The following is a 24,451-nucleotide window of genomic DNA, read 5'->3' as shown; positions in this document are numbered from 1 at the left end:
GGAAAGCACTGAAAATTAAAGAAATCATGAAAGCCTTCCTGTACAAAGTGACAAGGGCTGAGAACTAGGGAATCCAAGAGGTGAAGGTGAAGAGGAAGTGCATTTTAGGTACAGGGGACAGCCAGTGCAAAGGTTTCTAAGAAATTGATGGAGTATCATTTACAAGGATCAGTAAGAAGGCCAACTTGTTTTTTTTTGTTTGTTTGTTTTTTTGGCAGGGCAATTGGGGTTAAGTGACTTGCCCAAGGTCACACAGCTAGTGTGTCAAGCATCTGAGGTCAGATTTGAACTCAGGTCCTCCTGACTCCAGGGCCAGTGCTCTACTCACTGTGCCACCTACCTGCCCCTAAGAAGGCCAGTTTGACTATTCTATAGAAGTTGGTGGCACAGCGGATAGAACACTGGACTTGGAGTAAGGAAGGCTCATCTTCTGCTTAGTTCAAATCCAACCTCAGGCACTTCCTATGTGACTCTGGGCAAGTCACTTAGCCTGTTGCCTTAGTTTCCTTATCTGTAAAATAATCTGGAGAAGTAAATGGCAAATCATTCCAGTATCTCTGCCAAGGAAACCCCAGACGGAGGTGGGGGGGTCATGAAGAGTCAGGCTTGTGTTTGTTCTTCATTTTCAAAGAGGACCATGACATCAGGAAAATGATGACATGACTTGTGGTTGACTTTGATTTGAGTGAGGGAGACCTGTGCGAGGTCGCCAGCCTCACTTTCTTCTCCAGAGCCATCTGGGTCCAGTGGCCAGATATTCAACAGGACCACTGGAGATGGCCCAGGATGCAATGGGAAACCTTGGCCCCTTTGGGCTAAGGCCTTTTTAGATTCTCAAGACTCAACAACAAGAGGTTCGGAAGATAGTAATGTGTAATGAAGCTGGGAAGATAGCTTGGAGCCAGCTTGTGAAGGACTTTATATGACACAAGATTTTATATCTGATTCTAGAGGTGATAGGGAGCCACTGGAGTTTCTTGAGTAGAGGGTGGGGTGTACGTGTGACACGTTAGACTGGCACTTTAGGAAAATCACTTTGGCAATAGTGTGCATCAGCATGGGGTGGAATGGGGAGGGACTTGAAGCAGGGAGAACAAATTGGAGCCTATCACAATAGAGCAGGGGAGTGACAATGAGGGACTAAATTGGGGTGGGGGCTGTGTGAGTGGAAAGAAGGGTTCTCTGATTGGAGAGATGCCATTGGAGGTAGAAGCAACAACACTTGCAAAGTAGGTAGATTGGGTATGATTCCCAAGATCAGTGGAGAAATAGGTACAAAGAGGTCAGAGGAATCTCGTGCCTCCTGGTTAGGGGCTCTTTCTGTCTCATCACAATTCATCTTCCTTCTCCTCACCCTTCCATTCTTTCCTTTATTCCCTTGTGTAGCCAGAATGGCCTTTGTTTTCTTTGAATGACTCAGCTTACCTCATTGAGCCTCTGGACACTGTGGCTTGCTCTTCCGGGGCAGGAAGCCCAAAGAGCATTCCAGGAAGCAGACAACTTCCTGTGTGATGAGTCATGGGGCTGGCTGAGGGGAGGTGTTAACGGCTATGCTAGGGGGAGGGGCCAAGTCAAGAACCAATCGGCCCTGGTTGTTCAGGCGGTGCTTGATGATGTCAAAAACTCTATAAGAGGGGAGAGGACAGCTTGAAGATCCTCTTTTCCTTTTCCGGTTGGAGCCAGAGACAGTTACAACGACAGTTACAGCGACAGTTACAGCTACAGTTACAGCCACAGCCACAGCTGAAGCAGGAGCTGCCAGTAGCAGAGCTGACCTACGGGAGAAAGCTGAACAAAGACTTCAGTCCAGTGGGTAATCTTATTACCATAGAGGGGGAAACATGATTTTGCTTTACGCAATCATGCTTCTCTGTAGCCTCCTGGTTACTCTTTCAAGGCGTACTTATTGGGCCTGGAAGCTTTTGATCAATATATCAAAATGGGGTTGCTGGTTCATGGGTTGGTTACTGTGGAGCCTAAATAAATGTTTTGATTCTTCTGCCTTCTACTTTGAGAGTTTCTTATATCCGGCGGTTCCGAACGTTTCAGACATGTTTATGATCCTCTTTGAGATTATAAACTCTGCCCTCCTAATACACCTTGTTCCTTTTGCTGCCTCTTTCCCAGCAGATGCTGTCTTTTGCCTTTCTTTCTTTCACCTTCACAACATCTATCAGATACACCCTCTTCTCTCCTCTGATACTGACACCACTCTGGTGCCAGCTCTCATCACCTAATGCCTAGATTATTGTAATAGCCTGCTGGTGGGGTGCCTGCTGCAATTCTATCTCCACTCCAGCACTTCATTTAGCCACCAAAGTAATTATGGCGCAGGTCCATTCATGTTAAACTCCAGTAACTCCCTATCACCTCAAGGATCAAAGAGAAAATCCTGTTCAGCATTTGAAGTTCTTCATAACCTACTCCCCTCCCTTCCCACCCTCTGTCCTGCCTGTCTCCATCTTCAAATTTTCTTACACTCTACTCCCTGTCATGTACCCCTCAGTTCAGTGACTGGCTTCCTTGCTGATCCAAAGCAAGACACTCCATCTCTCAACTTCAGGCATTTTCTTTGGCTGTCTCCCATGCCTGGAATGTTCTCTCTCCTCAGCTCTGCCTACTAGCTTTCCTGGCTTCCATGAAAGTCCCAATTAAAATCTCAGGAAGCCTTTCCCAAACCTTCTTAATAATGCTAGTGCCTTCCCTCTTTTATTTCCTGTTTATCCTGTAGATAGCTTGTTTGTACACAGTTGTTTGCTTGCTGTTTTCTGCATTAGATTGTGAGCTCCTTGAGGGCAGGGACTGTCTTCAGCCTCTTTTCGTATCCCCTCTGCTTAGCAAGTAGTAGACGCTTAATAAATGTTTATTGATTGACTTAGATGTGGTCATGGAACCCATCCTTAGCAATATGCCTGACCCCTGGATTAAATGAAGGATTTATGATTTATACATCAAGAAATCACATCCTGGATCTGTTTTCCCTCTGCAGACTTAACTAAATAGGAATTTCCTCCAGCTCTGCTAGCCTGGCTCTTGTTGCCAGAGGAGAACCTGTATGGGGGCTATAAAGTGATTTAACAGCTCCGCTTCCCACTGCGGATTGTGTCTGGTTGAATTCAGAAAATGATTTGAAGGGGCATTTCCTCTGAGCAAGTAACCTTGTAATATAAGACTCTAATTTAAGAAATTATGAAACAAAGGATACGTAAACTGCCCATCTCTAGAACAAAGCAAGGGGCTCGTAGTCATAGGACCTGGAATGATATCTAAATGGACACTTTGCTAAGAAATGTAAGAAGTTAATTTTAGAATTCTGCAATCTGGTGGTATTTGTGCTTTATTACATCCTTTCAAAGAAACATCTTCAAATAGCTCACCATTTGTATTGTGATTAATTTAATGGAATCTTATTTTTATTATTTTGGACTAGACATGTGATTTCATTTTGCTCCTTATGAGGAAGCTTCATTGACCAATGCAGATGAGCACCTGGCTCTGCAATTTATCAATTTAGATAATTGCCTAGAGCATTGGTAGGCTAAGAAACTTGCCCGGCATCACCAGTATGCATCAGAGTCAGGACTCAACCAGTTCTTCCTGAATCTCTAGAGCCTGTGCTCTATGCACTCTACCAGTTCCATATACACACAGCATGTGCCAAGCCAGCCGAATGATCCTCACTACTTTATCACCTTCTGCCCTTAGACCCTAATGGAGGCAGCCTATGACCCAAGAGCTTTCGGAATAGGAATGCTTGAAGCCCAGTGCCAAAGGCTATTATCCTGAGAAGCAACCGCTATGTAGAAACATTCTGGCAGCGATTCTTGCAGGTGTTTCAGCTATATCTATTGAAGACGCTCAAATGAAGGTTCTTGATGCCAAAGTCTGTGGAGCAGTCAAATGGTTTGGCATCAGAAACTGACAGGAATTTATCCATAGAAATGACATTAAAGGTCAGGCATTAACCTTCTGCTTTGCTGCTGTGCCTAAGGACCATGGGACCTTTCCATCTGAATGGTAGCTGAAACTTCCTATATATGTTGTCTCTTCTATTGCACTGTGAGCTCCTTGAGAGCAGGGACTGGCTTCTTTTTCTCTTTAAATCTCTAGTGTTTAGCAAGTGCTTTGCGCCTAGTAAGTGCTATGGGCAAATACATTCTATGAATGTATTCATTCATAGAGCTGGAAATGACCTTGAGGGTTATCTGGTGTAATCTTCCATTTGTTTTTAGTTTACAGCATTCAGCTCCACAAACTTTTGAGTTCCAAATTTTCTCTCCTTCTCTCCTCTCCCCAAGATGGCTAATCTCCCATTTTATAGATGAGGAAACTGAGGTTAGGAGAGGCTAGTTGACTTGCTCTAGCTCACACAGGTATTAAGTGACTCCACATTCAGCACCCTTTCTGCTGGCTATCTGTCTCTCTTTATTTTTTAAGGGTTTTAAATTAATGCACATTGTTTAGCTGGGTCTGTTGTGCTTGATTGTAAGCCTTAGTTTTAAGTTGTAGTGATGGTCACTGGTGTGAAATGAACTTTGGCAGATCACTCAAAGAATTCACTCAGGAGATGGGCCTTCAATGCTACCTAGAAAAGGACCTAGAATCTGAATTTAAAGGATGGGGGGGTCAGGGGGGGAAAAGAAATGGAGTGGGGAAGAGATGGGTAGGGCCACTGCTAATGTGACTCAACAAGATGTAGGCTCTCACATCATACATCAGTATTTAAAAGCTGGTTTCTCTTTCATTTTAGGGAGTATCCTTTTCAGCTGGATGTCCATGGAATCTGAGAAGATGTCAGAGAAACAGGAAGAAATTCTTTCCATTCTAGAAGAGAAATTTCCTGATTTGCCTCCAAGGGAAGATATTATCAGCGTTCTGCAAGAGACCCAATGCAGTGCCCAGAGTAAGTGTTACCGTCATTGAGGCACATCACAACTCCTGTGCGGGTATGGGGGACAGTGTATTGCATTGCTTCAGAAGTTGTGTTTCTTCTGCTTTTTTATGCTTGTAGGTGATTCTCATTTAAATAATTGCAATCTGCCTAGGTACAGTTAGCTCTTACTGCCAGTACTCTGAGGTACTGGTGTCTGGAAATGTTTCGGGTATTCATTCAACTAATGTGTACCCCTGACACCATTGTACAGTATTAATTTGTAGAGAAGGTTCTATTTTAAGAACAGGGTAAGGCTGACTGCAAACTGGAGAGCATTTTATAAATAAATTATATTTTAGAAGGATATGAAGAAATGAAAGAAAAAGGCTGGGTCGATGAAAATGTTCTGTTGATGAGAAGCTTAAAGGCTCATTTTACCAGGCTTCTTTAAATAAACAAAATTTCCTGATAAAGATGGGGACTATCATTCATTCAGCAAAAATAACCTTCAAGTTTCAGTGATCATCAGTATGGATACGTTCTCCGTTGCCATAGAGCCCAGCCCCTCTACTACTGAGTGTGGTCTTAGTGATATGCTATAGCTGAAAAATTCATAAGCTGAAGATGAGCTTGGCTAGACTGATCCTCAGACAGTAGACACATCATGTCTCTTGTCCCTTGTCAGAAACCTTTCCAGTTTGTGTGGAGTCATCAGACCATGTGTTCCACTAGCATTGACTGAGAATCCAGGGTCACCTTCATGCCGTGATGAGACATTGAACTTGAATTTTAGTGAAGAAGAATAAAGCAAATATCTATAATATACACATGGATAGGTTGCATGGTGTTTTCTGACCCATACTAACTATGAGACCCTGGGCAAATCCTTGAACTGTTCCATGCTTTGAGAAGCCCTATAAGACTATAAGTTGCAGAGAAGAGTCTGACCTAAATTAGTGGAGAAAGTTTCTCACTGAGACCTCCCTACATGAACACAATCACAGGTCTTGTCACTATCCCTGTCCCTATTTGTGTGTGTGTGTGTGTGTGTGTGTGTGTGTGTGTGTATTTAGGAAATGGGTGATGAGAAAAGGTGGGTTGGTCATGTAAAGAGAGCAGGGGATAACAGAAGGGGAGCCTAAGGGCAGAGCTTGGAACCCCCAAATGTAAAATGACCAGGGCAGAGATTTTTAGACTTTTTTGTGTCATAGACCCCTTTGTGAAATCAGTGAACCTAGGTTTCCCTTTGCAGAAATGTGTTTTTAAATGTGTAAAATAAAATATTTAAGATTGTAAGGAAAGAAAATATATTGAAATATAGCTTTCAATACACACACACACACACACACACACACATATATATATATATGTGTGTATATACATACATACATACACATATATAAATTCAAGGATCCTCCTGAAATCTATCCACAGACTCCTTAGGGGTCCACTGATGCCACCCCTGCCCCAAACTAAGTTAAGAACTTCTGACTTAGAGGAAGATATCTTGAACACTAAGTAGCTCAAGGGGAGAACACAGGCAAAGTACACACGATGTATTTGATACCTGACTGGTGTTTTTGTTTCTGTTGATATCAGGACATTACAAATAATCTGTTTGGGAAATAGGGCAGTTATGTTGTTTCCCATGATCTTTCAACCTTCAATTCATAGGCAGATTGCAATCTACCAGTCTTTGCTGACACTAAATTCCATCTAAGTTGGGAGGCTGCAAGATGGGGAAGCACATAACAGAGACCACTCCTGTCCATGTGTTCCTATGGATTTTCTGTTTTTGAAAAAGAGGTGAAGAAAAGCATAGGATGAGAATTTGCTACCAAGAAATTATCTGCTTCTTCAATGGGGGATTTCATTCAAAGCCACCAGACTAAAACTCTAAGCAATGCTGAAAATCTAGAATTAGAGAATTTACTATTTACCATTTATGTATTTACCACTGTAATAATTACTACTATAAATCCTCCAGGAAAAAAATAAAAAATTGAATTAGGATAATTCCATCATTTATTATATTTACCCACAAGATAAACTGCACATTGAAAAAACTCATATAAAAATTTGGAAGTTAGAAATGTTGGTTCACTCTAAAGCTTCCTGGAAATAAATCAGAGAATGTAATTTTGCTATGTTATCATCAATGATCTATATAATCTGTGCCCTCCAATTTGTGTTTTAAGAACAATAGTGGTCTCTAAACTTGTTCATTTCATTGGTCTCCCTTAGCATGCTTTAGGACACTGATGATTCCCTAAGGACAAATACATATTTGAGAGGTATTCAGTTTCCACAGTAATTGAGGGTGAAAGAAGGAATTGAGGTTAATAGTGTTAACATTTTAACATAATGTTGTTATATTGTAAAGTTTCTCTGCAGTAAAAACATGCTATATTGTCCTTCTTTTAACAGGTTTAAGCATTGAACAGATAATGCTGAAGGATCTGAAGGAACTGTCTGATGGAGAGATAAAAGTAGCCATCAGTACTGTGTACATGACCCTTGAGGTAAGGTTTGAAATGATAACATGTTCAGTATGAGCCATTATATGATGCTTGACCTTTCTTTCCAGAATCCTTTGTCATTGATTTTTTACTTTTAAGCTGTTTGCTATGAATACCTATTTGTGGTATTATTTATATAGAAATGCATATTAACATGCTCCAATGTTCTAATGATCTACGATTGCATTAACATGGGTATTCCCATATTGTAGGCAGCTAGGTGATACAGTGAGAGAATGCTGAGCTTGCAGTCAGGAAGACTCAATTTCAAATCGTCCTTCAGACAGTTAGCTGTGTGACCCTGGACAAGTCACTTAACCTTCTGCCTCAGTTTCCTCAACTGTAAAATGGGTATAATAGTAGCATCTACTTCCCAGGGTTGTTGTAAGGATCAGATGAGACAACACATGTAAAGCACTTTGTGAACCTTAAAATGCTATATAAACACTATCTATTACTACCACCACCACCATTACCACCATTACCACCACCACCACCACCACCATTATCACCACCACCACCACCATTACCACTACCATCATCACCACCACCACCATCACCACCACCACCATCACCACCACCACTAACACCACCACCACCACCACTACTACTACTACTACTACTACTACTACTACTACTACTATTACTACTATTCTTTCCAATGACAGTTCTCCCAATCCATTCATATCTGCCTATTCTGTATGACTTTTGCCTTCCTATAAATCTACCACAATAACTACACTCAACATTCTGAGACCTTCCTTATATTCTCTGTTGTGAACACCCACAGAGTACCCATTGTTATGATATTTTTAAATATAAACAATGAAAAATACCCACTTCAATTCCCGGGGTATGGGCTATCCTATCATATTTCAACAGAAAGTTAACCAAAAAAAATTGTCTGCTTCTGTCCCCCATGTTATATGTGCTACTTGACACTGTGTACTGGAATTGTATGTCATTTCTTAAAAAAATAATCTCTACACTGGCTTTTGTAAGTTCTGGAGCCTTAGAAAACCTGTCATTTTGGTAATAAACCATGAAGGCTCTAGCACTAATAATAAGTAAATCTTTCCATTTTTATTACAGGGGTGACTCATGCTTAATGTCGTTCTTGTCTTTGTATGGTTCTTTAGTATATTATCTTTTTATCTACTTTGGGAGTTTTCAGCAACTTGAGTGTTAATCTTAATTAATTTTTCCTAATTAGAACTATATTTTACATAAGTACATTCCTAGCTGTCTGGAATTTTGCATATTCTTTTAAAACTCTCTTGCTTTGTTTGGGCCTATGTGCCTTGCTAGTTGTTTTCTACTCTTCTATCAACATTATTCATATTCAACAAACATTTTTAAGTACCTTAGTTGTAAGACACTAGGTTAGCGGCTGGGTCATCCATGTGATGAGTACCTATGAATTTGTCTCTTGGGTTTTTAGAGCTGTATATTCCCGTTATGATCTCTACTTGAGTACCTTTCATCTATGTCTGGATGCATGCAGCTTGTTATGCTCATACATGACAGTTTTAAGGCAAGATAAATGGATTTAGAGTCATATGACTTGAGTTCCAGGTTCTGGCCCTGTTGTTTATCACTTGTGGCAGATCACTTGACTTCTCTGTTCATTAGTTTCTTTGTGTGTAAAATGGACAAGTTGGATTTATCAACAGAAAATCCCTGATACCAGAGATACCAGGTTGTATTTAAAAGATATTTTCTTAACTTTTTTGTTTGATCTGGTGAAGCCCGTGGACCCTATCTTTGAATAATATTTTTAAATGCATAAAATAAAATACTTAAGATTACAAAGGGAACCAATTGTCTTGAAATCATTATCACTTTTTTTTTAAGTAACAAGTTCATGGGCCCCAGATTAAGAACCCTTGGATTAGATAAGCCTCTTTAAATTCTAATCTGTAATTTAGCAAGTATGTGGATATTCAACCTCCTTTCACCCAGGGGTATCCTAGAACTTCCTTGAACCAAGTGAGAGCACTGTTTAATCATCACTGTGAACATTTCCACCTTGTATTTTGGGGGGTTTTGTTTGTTTGTTTGTTCAGTTGTTTTCAGTCACGTCCAACCCTTCGTAAATCCGTTTGGGTTTTCTTGGCGCCGTTGTCTTCTCTAGCTCATTTCACTAATGAAGAAACTGATATAAAGGGGGGCAAGTGACTTGCCCAGGGTCGCATGGCTATTAAGTGTCTGAGGCCAGATTTGAACTCAAGAAGATGAGTCTTCCTGACTCCAAGTCCGGTACTCTATCCACTGTGCCACCTAGCTGTCCTGTTCATATATTTGTTGTTGCTGAGTTGTTTCAGTCGTATCCATCGCATATGACTCTCCACGACCCCTCTCAGGTTTTCTTGGCAAAGATACGAGAGTGATTTGCCATTTCTTTCTCCAGCTCATTTTACATATGAGGAAACGGAGGCAAAAAGTGTTAAATGACTTTGTTCAGGGTCACACAGCTAGCAAGTGTCTGAGGCTGGATTTGAACTTACCAAGATGATTCTCCTGACTCCAGGCCCAGCTCTCTATCCACTGTGCCACCTCGCTGCCCCATGCTGATATTATTGATAATAGAAACTATTGATAATATAAGCTCTTAAAGCTTAAAACTGCATTAAGACTTTTGGGACGCCTAGCATATATCTACGTGCCAATAAACCATATGTTGTTCTATGCCCTATGTAAAACTTGTTTCTCATTTCACAGATGATTCGCTCTATGAGGATGTTTCCCCCAGGGCTTGGCATAGTGCTGTGTACATAAATAGTGCTTAATAAATGCTTACTGATTTGAACTGGAGATGCTAGATCGGCAGTAGTAGAAAGATGCTGACTTTTTTTTTTTTACCTTTGCCAAAACTGTGTAATTTTATTTAATCTCTAGATTCTTGAGGGATAGAGCATCGCTCGGATCCTGTGTCCAATGGCCTTGGCAGGAAGATTGCTTCTGAATTGGGCTCGAACCATTCCACTATTTCCATGAGCCCGCGTAACTTTTCCCCGGATAACCCTTGTTCTGTTTGGTTTCCCACCAGGAGTCACCGTGTTGTTTTTGGCATTGTATACATAAGCACGTCTCTTGCCCAGATAGAATTCAGTTTCATCCCGAGCATAAACTCCTTCAATTTTCAGAAGAGCTGTATGTTCCCTCCGGTTTCATAGGCCTCGCTTGTAGCCGGCAAAAATGGCCTTGGACCACAGTCTTCCAGGCATTTTGCTGTTCTAGAAGTCCTGTTTCCACCAGGCCTCTCAGACTCCAAGATGGAGGAAAAAGCAAGATGCTGACTTTTAATACTAACCTTGTTCGTAGAATGACTCTGCTGTCTCTGGAGAGCTGAGGATTGATAATTATCCTAGCTTATCTTCAAAGTGGGTAGAGCCATCGAATGTGCCCTAAACATTTTGTGGGGTGTGATAGAGAGATAAACCTATGACATCAGCCTCTAGGGCTCAAAGAGATACATTCTACACACGGGTCAGCAGGAACAGGGCTTGTACAATGTGCCTTAGGGATCCCTAGTATTTGTGCTTTCTCGATATCACACCAGTTAATGGCATCTGATTAAGTTTTAAGTGCCTTTTTTGAAACTCCTTTCTAAATTCACACAGAACAGCTTAGGGAACTGTCTTTTGTAGCAAAATGTGTGTCTTCAGTTAAAGATTCAAGATCATTGAATGACTCTAGCCATAGTGTACCTTCTTTTATATTATGCAGTATGTAACAATGGTGCTGTGTCAAGGTATGCTCAGGTGTAAGTGTTTAGCATGCTGAACAAGTGATACAATGATAACCTTAGCTCAACAATAATTTACATTTTGGTCTATTAATTAGTCAGTTGGTTAACTACATGTCTGGCAGTGCAATCTGATTTCTTGAAAGTGGAGGACCAATGGATAAATCAAACACGCATGTCATTGGAAAATATTGCCAGCTGTGTAGAAGATATTCACTTCCTCCTGGTACAGATGTTTAAGGGGGAAATGACTAGATCTGGAGATCTGTTTTTATCTCTAGGCAATGTAGTAATTGAGCAGGGGGAGGGAAACAGGAGAGGTTCCTGATTATTTCTTTCAAAATCCCTTTTGATATCTGATTGTTTCAGGATTTCCTGTTTTGTTCATGTTTCCAAGTTCCCTTTCTCTATGCTCCTTGACAGCAAGGATTGTTTCATTCTTTGTATTCAAATCCCTAGTGTCCTGCACAGTGTTCTTTCTGCACATGTGATTGACAAGATGCTGAATCTTTTAGGGGTCTATATGGCTATTATGATTAGTTCTTTGGTATAATACATAGTAGGTGCTTTAAAATGCTTCTTGATTGATCTCATTACCACTGTTTCTTAACTCTCTGGAGATCTCATGACCTCTCTATTCCCTTTAAATCATGGCCAAGCTTGCTTTTTTTCTGTCAAATTTCCACCTTGTGGGCAGATTCCCATTGCTACATTTCCTTCCCCTTCACCCCCAGTTCCCTCTATTATTTTGAAGAAGGGCTGGGAGGATACATATGTCATTCTTTGTACTTTGCCACCATGGCCTTCATTCCCGAGGGTGGGTATTTGTTTCAACAATCCAGCTAGCAGCTTCTGTGGGGGTGTAAGATCCACCCACAGCCAGCACCCAGAAAGCTGCCAACACGCTGTGAAAGCCCAGGTTCTTTTGATCTGCTTAACTAAGGAAAGCAAGGTTAAAGGGGTTGACAAGCTTACTTTAATTCAGCACACAAATATAATTCACTTAGTTCAGGGGAAGAGACCAGCACACTGAACTTCAGAGCAAATTACAAACATCAACAGACAGACCCAATACAGATTCATAGTTACCAACATCTAGGTTCAGCCCGGGAGCTCAGAACAAGGGCTGGCCCAGAGTCACGCGCCACCACTGCTGTGGGAATGAGCTCCAGAGAACAAACAGCCAACCCCTGGTTTTATATCTTTTTCAGTGTCAGGGGTGAGTCACACATGCGACTCACCCACGTGACCTAGAATCGTCACAAAGAGGCGACTTAAACCCATGTGGTCTAAGAGCCTCTGCTGTCCCAGATATGTAAACTAGGCCCTCCCTGGAGTTAGCCCTACCTTGGTCCCCACCTTGGTTACCAAGTCACACCCACTAAAGTTTTACACCTAATAGGGGTTTGGGCCTGGGGCTTAGCACCTAGTAAGGCTCAATGGAATACACTGAATTACTCAAAGGAAACAAAAGCCAAACTATTCAAGCGCACTTGGTTGAACTAAGTGCTAAGGAGCCCATTTTGCTTACCAACACATTATTTCCTCCTCCCATCCACTTTCAGCACCCTTTTTGGTGTTGTCTTCCTCCAATAGATGGTAAGTTCTTTGAGGTCAGAGACTTTTTTTTGCTTATGTTTGGATCACTGGCTCTTAGCACAGTGCTTGGCACATAGTAAGCACTTAACAAAAACTTGTTGATTTGACTTGATTTTTGACAAGCTCACTGATAATTATTACACACTACTCGCTTCCAAAGGATATGCATAGAAGAGAAAAGAGGTAAAACTCAAGTCCATTGTAGCCTAAAATCATAGAATGTCAGAACTAGAAGGAACCCTAGAGATCATTTCATTGAATCTCATTTTGTAGATAAGAAATTTAAGGCTCAGAATGATCAAGTGGATAACTCAAGGGAACATATTTAGGAAGCAGCAGAATCTTTTATCTTAGTCACTTATTATCTCTAGTAAAAGGCTTAGGGAGGAGGTTGAAAGCATTGAGAAAAATAGCCAGTTCCAAATTTTCCATTGACTCCCTTTTCTATCAAGAATTTTCTTGACATTCATTTTTAACCTAAGTAGGGTATAGTGGTAAAGGATCCAGGGATTTGTCCCCTAAGGCATGAGCCTGAGTAGGGAATACTTCTATCAGTGGTCCTGTACTAGCGAGATAGGATCTAATTGTTTGGAGAATAAGGCTGTAGAATAGATATACATGAAAGTATGGTAGGCTAATTAAGGAAAAAAGGTGCCTCATTCAGTCTACAAATATGAAGACTGAGGAGAAAATCTGATGGAAGTCCATAAAATCATGGAAGACTACGATGAGAGGAAACATTTTTTTTTCATCAAATTATGAACCATTAGACCTGGGAAGTAACCCTTGAAGCTTAAAACAATGAATTTTGGAAGGGGAAGTAACGGGATTTCTTCGGATGCCTTTGGTTTTTGCATCAGTCTTTTCTAGTAATCCTTTTCTCACCTTTCTCCCCATCCACACTAAGCCATTTTTATGACAAGGAAAAGTTAGACAAAACTAATCAATGCACTGAATGTTTTTCAACAGTTTACACAACATTCTGTAGCCATAGTTCCCTGTCTCTCTAATTAAATGCCCCCTTACCTTATTTCCACTAATGGATCTTCCTTTTAAAAACGATTGCCTTTCAACATTGCTAAGCATAATTTTAGCACAGTGGAAGGAGATTTGGGTTAATTACCTTTTGGGATTATGCTTCTGTATGACACCTGTTTTCCCTCTAAATCAGTAGAGGTTGAACTTTGGTTAACTACTGTTAGCAAACTTTGTCATCCTATTAATATAAGATCAAACCTTTCCCCCTCACCACTTACCTGTGCTCTGATCAAGGAGGGTATTGCAGTGAATCTATTCAGAGACTTTTATGTAGTGAATGAGTTACCAAATGGGATCAAGAGAGGTGGATTGTCCTATGGCAGGGCTCAGAAGGACAGACATAACTAAGACTAAATTGATTTGTCCTTCTTATTATAGTCCTTGAAAGGCAGACACCAATATTCCTATAGGAAGCACATATCCTCACTTTCCATTCCCCAGGAATGACAACACCAAGGTGTGAACTGCTTCGGAATGCACAAGCTTTGCTCTCTCTCAAGAGTCTTCTCATCAGAAACACTTGTTTAGAGAGCTGACTCATGATGTCCTTTGCTTAGCTTGGTTCTAGCCATTCTGAAAGCATTATTCTTTCTGTTAATAATATGCTTGTGGCAAGGGGTTTACTGGACAGGAAGAGCTTTGCTCCCATTATTTCTGTTCTTACTGGCAGTTATAAGCCTTAGATGAAGGGTTCACAGAAAACCAGTAATACAAAAAAGCAATGAGTATTATTATGGTGTATTTAAACTTATATGCAAGGAGGTCCAAGGCCTGAAACAAAACAAACAAGAGTAGGGACATAGAGGAAGGGGCAAAGGGAAAGAGTGGGAGAAGGAAGGCAGGGTATAGGACAAAGGGAATAACTTGGTCTCAGTCACTGGAAGGGTTGGTTGCTAGACTATTGGGTAGGATGGTCAACAGGAAGAATAAGAGAGTCAGTAGAGGTTCTTCAGAGAGTCCATCCTTAGACCAGGTACTTGCAGCATTTCCAAGTTCTTCATCACTTCTCTTACTCAGTGCTTGGCATATAGTCTTTATACCAGGATGATTAATTGAAGCAGCTGAAGGTCATGGATTTTATATGGAGGGGGTGGAGTCTCACTCAGGTGAATCTAGTTGCTGTCCCATTTCCAACGTCATACCCATGGGGATGCAGGGTATTAGTCAAGCAGTTCATTTATCCTTTCTGTGACTCCCCAGACACGAACTCCCTTTCTTGTCCAGGATTCCTCTGAATGTTCTGTTGCTCCCATTAGAACATAAGCTTCTTGAGGCCAAGGGCTGTCTCACTTTTGTATTTGCATTCCCAGCACATAGCATAGTGCCTGGAATATAAGAGGTCCTTAGTAAATATTTTTTCACTCATTCATTCAATTAAATAGGGGGTGCATCCATGGTGGGGGTTGGGAGCAGGTTGAAAAGTTTCCTGAAAACGGCAGAGCAAGGATGTTAAGAAAAGAGGTCATACCTAATGTCCAGAGCAGAGATAGATTTCCTCAAAAGGGCATTATAAGTCTCAGAGAAGTCTATAAATTCAAGATTTTTTAAAACTATCTCAGCTGTTTATGATCACAAACTTACTCTTTCCTTTTTCTATTTCTATTTGACTATTGTCATCATAATGCATTCTTGATTCTCTTTTCCTCATCCTTCATTTCATTCCTTTCCCTACTTTCCTCTTTACCATTTGTCCTTAGTCATGCAGCATCCCTCACTGTCCGTCATGTCCCATGGACACATGCTACACAAAATATCCTCTCAAAGCTAACCTCTGGAATATGGTTTTATTCGGTTCTTGATGCTGTTCTTCAGTTTGGGCCCAGCTAAGGCCACATCCCAGCCTCCAGTGTTCCTATTAACAAGTGGCGTGGGTTCCAAGATGAGATGAAGGTTAATGTCCACGTATGGAGAGTGGATAATGGTATTTAGCCGTTTCCATCGGCAGAGTAGGAAAACTGGCCAGTACAGAGATGAGGTACCAGCTGAAGGCTTAGTCTTATCTTTGGACATGAAAATCTTGAAGTTGATAGAATGGAACTCTGTGTGTGTAGAGCCTAACTAGATGTTGACTTCTTACTGATGGTGCTATCCCATCTGGTATCTGGAATTGGTTGTATTCTGCACAGTTTGTGACTGTGCCCTAATGGATGAATCCTTAGACCCATTGCCTCATATATTAATGACATTTGTAGTCGATGGGATTAAATGCCGTGAGGTTTAGAATTGTCTACAATTTAGGGATTGTCTTGTCTTTCTCTAAGGCAGTAGTTTTGTGCTGCTGAAATCTCAAATCTATGGTTTTCAGCACAGGGAATAATGCATTTTTTAGATCCAAACACATCCATAAAATATAATAGATGTGCAGATGCCACTGTAATTAAGTGTTACTTTTCTAAGTACGGTGGTCTGCTGGGCCCCTGTAGACACGGCAGTCAGTGCTTTAATGGAAATAAATGATCTTTGGAAGTTCTTCATCCCTAATCTAGATTTTTCTCACGTGTCTCGTCAGAGCGCTGAGTCACTCAGGGCCCTTGTGGACAGCAGATGTTCTCAAGCTCCCTGCCAAGCGGAGAGGGTATTTATTGTTTGAAATGATGGCGAAAGTCCCAAAATTCAGTAGTGGCAAAAAGGGCTGTCAATTTCTGGGACATCCCCCTCTTGTCAGAGAGAAGCTTACTGTTTCTTCTGAAGAGAGTTGTTCAGTGTTGCATCTGGACAGCAACTAACATTCAGAAGAAATCTGAAAAAAAACTAGTGATTAAGACATCTTTTTGCCCACCTGATTCCTCGCATTTAAAAAAGAAATTCAGATACTGACTTTCATGTCGTCTCCCAAACTATTTAAATCCTACCCATTGTTCAAAGCCACGTATGTGACTTACCTTCACCAGGAAGCCTCCTCTACTACTCCAATTCTCATTTATTCCCCTTTCCTTTGAATTCCCGTAGTAATTATAGCTTGAATTATTTAAATTAAGGCCTAATTATATGTTGGTATATGTATTTTTCTGGTTGTTTCACGTGTGTTAAACTTATCTCCCCAACCAGATTGTAAGTTCCTTGAGGGCATGAATCTAGCAATATGCACTTCTTCAGAGCTGAAAGCACATAGCAGGGACTCAGCAAATACTTGCTGATTGATAGATGGTATTGTATAAGCAGAGTCTGTGTCAGACTGGTTTATAATTTTCCTCTTTTAACTCTGATTTGTGTTTTATTTTTCCTCTATTCATTCCTCCTTCTCTCCTTTCTTTTCCTTCCTTCCCTCCCTCCTTCCCTTCCTCCTTCCTTCCTTCCTTCTTTCTTCCTTCCTTCCTCCTTCTTTCCTTCCTTCCTTCCCTCCCTCCTTCCCTCCCTCCTTCCCTCCTTCCTTCCTTCCCTCCCTCCTTCCTTCCTTCCCTCCTTCCTTGCCTCCTTCCTTCCCTTCCTCCTTCCTCCTTCCCTTCCTCCTTCCCTTCCTCCTTCCTTCCTTCCTTCCCTTCCTCCTTCCTTCGTTCCTCCTTCCTTTCCTCCTTCCTTCCCTCCTTCCTTTCCTCCTTCCTTCCCTCCTTCCCTTCCTCCTTCCTCCTTCCCTTCCTCCTTCCCTTCCTCCTTCCCTTCCTCCTTCCTTCCTTCCTTCCCTTCCTCCTTCCTTCGTTCCTCCTTCCTTTCCTCCTTCCTTCCCTCCTTCCTTTCCTTCTTCCTTCCCTCCTTCCCTTCCTCCTTCCTCCTTCCCTTCCTCCTTCCCTCCCTCCTTCCCTTCCTCCTTCCTTTCCTCCTTTTCATCCTTCCTTCCTTCCTTTCTTCCTCCCTCCTTCCTTCCTTTCCTTCTTAATAAATTAGAAAGAAAACCTAACTTCTCTGGTGATATTTGAACCAGGTGTTCTTGGTCAATAGTATATTTCAGTCGCTTTCTCCCTGGAGGATTATTTCTGCCTGAAAAGTGAGATCAGGTAGATAAGTAATAGCAAACCCATTTGTGGATGAGCGAGGTGTTGGTAGAACAAAGTCAACAATTGCATAGGAAGAGAGGGCGTTGGTGGGTTGCCATCTGCACCAATGATGAAGTGCGCACATTAATGAGGTCATAGATCTTCTGAATCATTGATGTGTGGTCACTGATGTTTTTGTTTGCCTTTGACCAAGCCCTTGAGTTCATCAGTGTAGGGGAACTTGGGGTGAGAAACCATTTCTAACAATGCAGATCTGCACCTGCTCTCCAATTTATAATCTTAGAAATGTGCTTGTAGTATGAGGAAGTTAAGTGACTTTTCCAGGGTCACACAGCCAGCATGTGTCAGAGGTAGGACTTGAACCCAGATCTTCTTGGTTCCTGGCTCTGAAACTGTCTGCCTACTTTGTCAGGCTGCTTCTGATTGCAGTTATTGATATTAATTAATAACCTTTCAATACATTACTGCCGATGACAATGTTTTCAAATAAAGACATGATGACCACCTATAAGGGGTGTTGTAGAAGAGATTCCAGCCCTGGGAGGGAGGTTGACCCTCTAAAGTTCAGCTTGATCAAGGGCCTGAGGTCAGGCCATATGAGTATCAGTTGGGTTTTTAACCTGAAGAAATATTTAGGGGGACGATCAAGTACTGTCTTAAAAAGCATTTGAAAGGGCCCTAATGTGAACGACTAGATTTATTTTTCATGGCTACAAAGGGCAGAACAATGAATGGATAGAAATTGCAGAGGCAAATTTTGGCTTGATGAAGGAAAAATGGCTTTAGCGCCACCAGAGTGGAATGGACTTCTTAGTGGGGTCCCCCTCACTACAGGTCTACATAGGAGAGTTGGATGGTCACATGGTAGAGAATATTGCAGAGGGGCTTCCTCATTGGATACGGGTTGGCCTTTGAGATCCTTCACAATTCTGAGATTCTATTTTTTCTGGGTTCTATTTTTCATGGCTTCATTTGCCTAAAAACTCTACCATTTCTCTTCAGTGACAAATTCTGAGAACTAGGAAGTTTGGGTTCCATAATTTCGATGACAACATTATCTTTCCAGGAAGTTTTGAATTAGTAGATAAAAACTGTGCATTCTGCTGTTTGGTTTCCTATTGACTCCCTGGGGTTCAAGCAGGAAGTTACTTGAGTTTTTTTCCCATGTGTTATGTGTTATATTAGCAGATGTTTCAAGTAATATGAGTAGGAAATTAATAAGGAAGAATATAGGATTTCCTAACAGACCAGCAAACGATGAGTTTAAATAACATCAATGAGTCAAAGACACAAGACCTGATAATGTCAGGTGACACACGAACTCACACTGAGATTTAGGGAGGAAGGAAGATGGAGGAGACAAGTCCTCAGAAGAAACCTAGCCAGAGAGACAACATCTCTTGTCAAAAGTTCCCATGAAGCTTAGGGCCATTACTCTTTGTCCCTGTTCCTTAAGCATTATCCTCTGATTGTACCTACAGAATAGAATGGAATGGAGTGGAGTGGAGTGGAGTGGAGTGGAATGGAATGGAATAGAATATAGAATAGAATAGAGACCTATGACAAATTGAGTCCATTGCTGGCTGTTGCTGTTGGCTCCCTACAACCCTTCCCTTTTTCCATGTATGTTTTTAACCAGACTTGTGATTTTACTGGCATGGGGAGCTCCTGGTGAGGAAATGCCCTCTGCTGGCACAGATCTGTAACTGTTCTACAACTTGGAGTCTTAAAAGATTTCCCTGGGGCTTGGGGGTTAAATGACTTGACCAGGATGCTTAGTCAGTATGTGTCAGAAACCATTCTTGAATGCAGTTTTTCTGGTGGTAAGTCTATGGCACTTTCTATTGTAATAGGGATTGCTGTAAACATTCTACTTCCATGAATTCCCTCTTAACCATACTTAAGCTTTTGTTTAAAATTTTTACGTTACAAAAGACCCTCTCTTGAGCTGAAAAATGCCTGGGATTTCCATCTCTTGAAATCTTGTGTTTTTCATTTAGAACTGGAGTCAGAGGCAAATGGTCAAAGATGTGACTGACATAGGTTTCTGCCATGCACTCAGCCCAGGTTGTCCTCATGACTACACTGTTTGGTAGTTTAGACATGGATTTGTTATAAATATACTTACGCTGTCTAGGAATAAACAATACTAGTTGGAAAGCCAGGAAGGTTTTAATTATATTTTACATTTATTCATTCTGAATAAATGGGTGCAACCCCTGAACAGAGTACAGGAGAGTACAAGGACTCAAACAAACACCAGTCCTTTTATTGGCTCCCAATTTGAATCTCCCGCCAGGCTCTTCATTGGCCAGATGCAACCCCTTGACTGCCTACGTCATGCTCTCCCCAAATGGCTTATTAAGCATGTGTACAAGCCTCTAACCTTTCACCCAATCAGAAATGTGGTCTCTGCTAGATCACAGTTCTGCTTGGAAACAGTCACCTGACTTACAATCTGCTATCACTATCTTGTGGAAACAAAACTCCTCCCACCATTTCTCACAGATTCAAGACATGTTTGTATACTCACAGTCACCAGCACTGCTGATCTGCTGCTGTATATTGCAACTGGATTCAAAACTGTGTGGTACTACCAGTGCGGGGGGGAACCTCAAAAATGTTTTATTCTCATCTTTGAGGAGTCATAATAAAATGAATTTAGCCCCAAGTTTGCTGGTTCAAAACCTCAGAGAAGCCAAAATGAAAAATTACCCTGGTCTCATTGGGTAGTAACTGAGCCTCTTGCAGCCAGTATATAACACTAGGAAAAGAGAGTACTCATTTTGGTCCCAAGCAAATTTTCATTACTTTGGCTAGAAGGTTCTCTAAGTCAGGACTCAAGTAATTTCTTAAGCTTAGAGCATATCGGAATGTATTGTGATATCCCAAGGAAGCATATGTAGACTTGCAGACTATCTGAAAATTCCAAAGGATCTCACTGAGATACTTTTAAATGACATTTATAGCCCTTTGATTGGAGGCAGGGAACAAAAATCAGTGAACTAGAGATCAGAGGTAGCAGTGTGATATAGTAGAGAGCATCAGACTTAAGTCTGGAAAACATGGGTTCAAATTTTCCCTCAGATACTTACTGACAATGACCCTGTACAAGTCACATTTAACCCCCAGTTTCCTGATCAGTTAAATGAGGATACCAACTGTACCTATTTCACTAGGTTCTTGTAAGGCTCAAATAAGATAATGCATGTAAAGCACTTTGCAAGCCTCGAAGTACTACATTTCAAGTATAAATAATAAACTATATATATATATAAATAATATATATATAAAAATACACACATATACATGTATGTGTGTGTATATGTATATATGTGTGTATTATATACATATATATGCATATATGTGTGTGTATGTGTGTATATATATATACATATATATATATATGGCTTTTTTATGGACAGTTGATGGGGCAAGGGGGACATAAAGGACGGTAATCCACAGATTTCAGGAGTCAAGGTGGTATAATGGATAGAATGCTGGCTTTGGAATCAGGAAAATCTGGTTTCAAGTTCTGCCTTTGACACATGTCGGCTGCGTGACTCTGGACAAGTCACTTAATCTGCTCATGTGCCCTAGTCAGCTCTTCATATCATAAGTTGCAGCCCATCTGAAAGAATAGACGTTTCCTCGTCAGAGAGCTCCCTAGGTGAAATTCCAGGGCTCGACTTAAAAACAAAAAGTTATCCACTTGTGGGTCTTTTGGGATAGGCATATACTGTGGAGAAATATTTGTCTCTCCTTTCATGTTGAGTATATGGAGCAGGCAGGAGAGGGGACAGCACATAAAACGTGGTGTCTGCTCCAGGCATAAACTGACTTTAAAAGAGTTTGATTCCAAAACTCAGATATTCCCACTTGCTACCATATGTAAATGCCACCAAGCGGGAATGAAAGAAAACCCAGAGGCAAGCTTCTCAAGGAACTAAGGATAAGTTCAGTCAGGATAAAACCAGTAAGGGTTATTTGCCTTGCTGCAGAGAAGAAAATCCTGGGAGGGGCATTATGCTTTATGTAGGAGTCCCATGTGTCTCAGAAATGCAAGTTAGAAACCAAGAGATGTGTGTTGCTGTATAATATTCTAATTTATACATTTTGGTGGGTTTTGTTTTGCATAACTTAAGAGTATACACATAGATCCCAAATATATGCACCCCTACTTTCTATCCCTTCCCTAGTCTGCCATCCATACATTTTTTTCCAAAGGTCTATGTGTGACATGAATGTAACTACAACATTTGTAGCCCAGGGATGCTCCCACTGTCTTCTTATAGGGATAAAAATTGAGAAGAAATTTTCTTCTATCCCAAGCTGTACCCCTGAGTACTGCTCTGTTCGCTTCCATCTTTGTCACGCTTTTCACTTTCTTCTTGTCTATTGTGGTCCTGCTTACATAGGCATATAACTTATCTTTGCTAGGGACTTTTAGGGTACAAAAATTTGTAGTTGAGAAAATATCACCAATGCAATTTTTCATTTGTTCAGTCAGTTCGATGCAGATTGATTGCACCTCTGTTGCTTTGGGTGATGGCTTAGGACGACCTCCTGGGTTTAGCATGCCATTATTCTTTGTAAATTCTTATGGTTTTTTCTTCTGTTTCAACTCAACATTCCTCCTCTTTTATTTTGGTCAGAAGTCACCTAGGTGGTGCTGTGGATAGATCATTGACCCAGGAGACAGGAAGACCTAAGTTCAAATCTGACCTCAGACACTTACTAGCTGTGTACCTGGGCAAGTCATTTAACCCTGTTTGCCTAAGTTCCTCATCCGTAAAGTGAGCTGGAGAAAGGAAATAGCAAACGACTCCAGTGTCTTTGCCAAGAAAACCCTAAATGGGGTCATGGAGAATTGGAAACAACTCAACAAGAAAATTATGGTCAAAACTACATTCGCGTTAGAATTGAAGCCAGAAGGTATCTCTAGCTATGGCCTGCCTAGAACATCCATCTTCTTCTCATCTCCCATCTATTTAGCCTATTACATGGTCTCTGATATGTCTATTAAAACATATTTTTTTTTTTACAACACTGTGCCCTGCTTATTTCCTTTTGGAAGGCAGTGTATGACTCTATTCCTTGGATATCACCCAACTGTATCTGGCCCAAGCAATTATTCCTAGCTGTTCCTCCAGCCTGGACCGTATAATACTTCCTTTATTTATTTTCCAGCTTCATGATTTACATTCTTATTTAAAAATGACTCCTCAAAATGTTTTCTCCATTTAGAAAAAAAATAGTTCAGACTGAGTGGGTATATTTTATGTACCAGCTGAATAATTTCATGTATCACTCTGCCCCCTGTCCCCCACTAGCACCTTCCCATTTCCCAGTTACCTTGTATTTACTTTGCATAGATCTAGTATAGATTGATACGCATACATGCTATATCCCCCAATAGAATATAAATTACTTGAGGGCAAGGACCCATTTCTATCTTCATATTCCCAGGGCCTACCACCACTCTTGGCACATAGTAGGTCTGTCAGTAAGTTAGTCAACAAGTATTTATGAAGTGCTTACTATGTGTCAGACACAGTCTTAATAAATTCTGATTGTTTGGTTGATTTTAATGTGGATATTTCTAGCCCAGGGGTTCTTAACTTGGAGTCCATGAACCTGTTTCTTTTTTTAATCTGGATAAATGTATTTCAATAGAATTGGTTTCCTTTGTAATACAACATTTTATGAATTTAAAAACGTTATTCTGAGGAGTCCCATAGGTTTTACCCGACTAGAGTGGTCCACGACACAAAATGGGTTAAGAATTCCTGTAAATCTAGCCCTATAAATTAAAAATAACTTTTTTTGGGGGGGGGGATTCCACCCCCCCCAAGGAATATATTGGAAAAGACATTTTAAAGTTTTATTTTAAAATTATATTGAATTTATTTTGCTGCAGCTTATGCTAAGGAAAAACATACATTTCTGGGCTCTTGAAAATGATAAACCCATAAGCCCATCTTCTTAGCGTCCCTGTTGCCAGTGGATATATTATAAGCTTGCTGCCCCTGATGGAAGCAAGGAAGTCCTAAAATTCCACCCTCGTGAAGGGTAATGCGGGCTCCCCTGCTTAAATCCGCCACCTCTCTTGTCCCTACCCTCTGCAAATGTTGGCTCTTGGAAGGCGAAGCGCTTAGCTTTCCCTTGTCTCATTTCGATCGCCCCACAGCATTGCGCAGAACGGGAAGCTAGCTTATTACGGTAATTCTCAAGTTCGGCGCTGGCAGGGGAACTCGGCACACGGCTCTTCCCAGAGTACGGCGGTGACAATCTGAACTTTCTTTCTAACAGTCTCTCGTTCTGTTCCGCATCCTTCCTGTGTGTGAAGGGAAGCCCTCGGGCCAGAATCCTCTGCTAGCATGACTGCTCTAAGCACTCTGTAAATAATTTTTAAAAAGCGTAGTGTAATGTCATTTTGATGGTTTAATTTCTGGAAAGAGTGGGCTAATTACTTTTTCAGGGATGTGCGCAGACCCGTTCTCCGCTGCTTGGCGTTACTTTTAATAGCAGCTGTCGCTTACCTTCCCTCTCCTTTGTTTTTCTTTCTGTCCCTGTCCTGCTGATTTGGGGACCTGACCCTGGTTTAATTTAGTTTGTCTGCAGCATTCCTGTGAGTCATGTGCAATATTTTAATGGTTAATTACTACATTGTAACAACTTGTCAGAGAGCCCAAGCTGTGAAATAGTGGGGAGAACTGGTCTCCTTTCTTTATGACAAAAG

The 24,451-nt window shown here is 41.1% G+C and overlaps 1 protein-coding gene and 1 pseudogene across 1 annotated transcript in view; one reads left to right on the top strand and one right to left on the bottom strand.

The window, feature by feature from the left end:
• PRUNE2 (prune homolog 2 with BCH domain) overlaps positions 1-24,451 on the top strand; it is a 267,872-nt gene that overhangs the window by 31,262 nt on the left and 212,159 nt on the right. Inside the window, exons 5-6 of the mRNA XM_036739295.1 lie at positions 4,751-4,903; positions 7,301-7,395. Of these exons, the coding sequence (XP_036595190.1) occupies positions 4,751-4,903; positions 7,301-7,395 (248 nt within the window). The remainder of the gene's footprint in view (positions 1-4,750; positions 4,904-7,300; positions 7,396-24,451) is intronic.
• On the bottom strand, positions 10,287-10,619 carry LOC118831836 (annotated as a pseudogene).

The sequence above is a fragment of the Trichosurus vulpecula genome, chromosome 9 (genome assembly GCF_011100635.1).
Source record: "Trichosurus vulpecula isolate mTriVul1 chromosome 9, mTriVul1.pri, whole genome shotgun sequence".
Classification (NCBI taxonomy): Eukaryota; Metazoa; Chordata; class Mammalia; order Diprotodontia; family Phalangeridae; genus Trichosurus; species Trichosurus vulpecula.
The sequence above is the reverse complement of the archived record's forward strand: the minus strand, read 5'-3'. Positions and strand labels throughout refer to the sequence as shown.